Source organism: Fukomys damarensis, unplaced genomic scaffold (assembly GCF_012274545.1).
Source record: "Fukomys damarensis isolate Sample0158 unplaced genomic scaffold, DMR_v1.0_HiC HiC_scaffold_17, whole genome shotgun sequence".
Classification (NCBI taxonomy): domain Eukaryota; kingdom Metazoa; phylum Chordata; class Mammalia; order Rodentia; family Bathyergidae; genus Fukomys; species Fukomys damarensis.
This window is the reverse complement of record NW_022900929.1, coordinates 35,791,237-35,793,360: the sequence shown is the minus strand read 5'-3', so window position 1 is coordinate 35,793,360 and position 2,124 is coordinate 35,791,237. Positions and strand designations below refer to the sequence as shown.

Below are 2,124 nucleotides of genomic sequence, written 5' to 3'. Positions count from 1 at the left end.
CAGGCTGGCCTTGAACTCATGGAGATCCTCCTGCCTCAGCCTCCCAAGCACTGGGACTACAGGGGTGTGCCACCATGCCTTGCTTCCATTTCTTATTTTGTTTCAGTTGAATGGGCCAAAAATAGTCCAGGTTCTTGTGTACGCAATGAAAAAATTTCCAAGTGTGCACCTCATAGTAAGTAGCTACATTTACTGAAAATCACGGGATGATAGCAGCAGGAACAGGCAGAAAGGAAAGGGAAAAAGGAGGAGGAAGGGCAACTTGCGGTTGTAGAAGGTGCTACTGGAGGTGGTAGAGTTCTCAGCAAAGGAGCTGGTGGTGGTGTTGACACTGTGCGAGAGGGTGCACGCAGGGCTGGCGCTGACTGGTGGGCTCCTGGGGAGGAGGAAGAGGAGCCTTCAGTGAGTTCTAACACAACTCAGGCTTCCAGTATTGAAGGTCAGGTGCCTCTGACTCCCGGGCCTCCCATTCCGTGTCTCCCTGGAGTCGGAACTGATGATCTGCCACCTCGGGCATCACAGCCTCCTAAGTTGAAACACAGATAATCACCAGGGCAGGGCTGTGCCCACAGGTGAAAGAAGGGACAGCAGTGGCTCATTCAGCTCCTCCATTTCTAACTGTATCAACTTGAACCACAACCTAACGTCTTCAGTCCAGGCTCCATGGGATAGTCAAAGAAAGCTTTGAAAAAATACACATCCAGATATAAATCATAATGGGGTGCTCTACCATTGAGTTACATTTCCCAGCGCACTCTCTCCCTCACTCTCTTTCATCAGGGTCTCGGTAAATTCTACAGGCTTGCCTTGAGCTTGAGATCCTTCTGCCTCAGCTTTCCAAGTAGCTGAGATTACAGGTGTGCACTTGTACTTTTCCTTCAGGTTTACCATAATTGGTAAATATATATTAGTTTGATGTTTTACTGATTCCTCGATTGTAAATTCTAGGAGAATAGAGCCAAGGTCTGTTCTGATATTTGCTCCTCATCCACACCAACCCATTTAGAAGTGTCCAGCAGGGGCTCAGTAAATATTTGATAGAAGAAATGAATACATGGGTACATTAAATGACAGAGAACTCTGCCCTATTTTTAGTTTTTAGTCTTGAATCTCTGCCTAAATCAGGACAAGCAAGTAAGTACCTTAGTTCAACCACAGGCCTTTTTCAAGCCTGTCCTGCTGTAAATGTAATTTTCATCCAAATAACTGGGCAGGTGGTGAGAGGAGGGGGAAGTTAAAATGATTAAAATTTGCTATGGAGGGTTTGGAAGGTAGCTCAGTAGCACCGTGCCTGCCTTGCAAATGCAAGATCCTGAGTTCTATCCCTGGTTCAAAAAAAAAAAATTCAATATGTCATCCACAGTAGTGGTAGTCTGTAATCCCACAGAGGCTGAGGCAGGAGGATCACTGCGAGTTCAAGGCCAGCCTGAACTACATAGGGAGATCCATTTCAAAAAAAAAAAAAAAAAAAAAAAAAAAGATATAATATGTATATGTTCCAATTGTCCAAGATGAATGTAATTATGTATTGCAAATATATACTAATAAAAAGAAAAAAAAATAACCTCGACGCCTGGCAGTACCTGTAACAATCACAGACCAAATAAAGAGGATTGTAACACGGACACTAAACCTCTCCACGTTTGCGCCTCCTGGGCGAACCCTGACACTGCGGCTCATTAGCTCCATTCAGGCCAGCCGAGGGAGCCTCTCCCCGTCCAGGGCTGGGAGCCGCTGCTCGAACTTTCCGTACAACATGAAGGCTCCCGGGGCCGCTGTGCAGGGCAGAGTCTTCCGTACAACAGGGCCGCCTACGGAGCAGACGCCACGCCCCCTTCCGCCTGGCCACCGGAAGTTTCCATTTAAAACCGAGGCGGCAGAGCTAGCGGCCCATTTGGCGGTTGCTGCAGAAAATCTTTTGAACTCGAGCGACGGGGATTGTGGACCAGAGCGGTGGGTCCCTGGGTTGGGCTCTCCCGGGAAAAGGGGCGGGTTTGGGCAGGGGGGAAGGCCTGGCTGTGAGCAGAGCGGCCTTTTACCGGACCGCCGCCCAGCGTTGGTCACATCTCGCCCCCTCCAGGACCCAGCCGTACCCAGACACCATGACCAGTGTGGCGAAGACCG

The 2,124-nt window shown here is 48.9% G+C and overlaps 1 protein-coding gene across 1 annotated transcript in view; it reads left to right on the top strand.

Moving 5' to 3' along the window:
• Positions 1-1,734: 1,734 nt before the first annotated feature.
• The window catches only part of Knstrn (kinetochore localized astrin (SPAG5) binding protein), an 11,335-nt gene continuing 10,945 nt past the window's right edge, over positions 1,735-2,124 (top strand). The window contains exons 1-2 of the mRNA XM_010624677.3: positions 1,735-1,965; positions 2,081-2,124. Coding sequence (XP_010622979.1) covers positions 1,757-1,965; positions 2,081-2,124 — 253 coding nt within the window. The 5' untranslated portion in view covers positions 1,735-1,756. The remainder of the gene's footprint in view (positions 1,966-2,080) is intronic.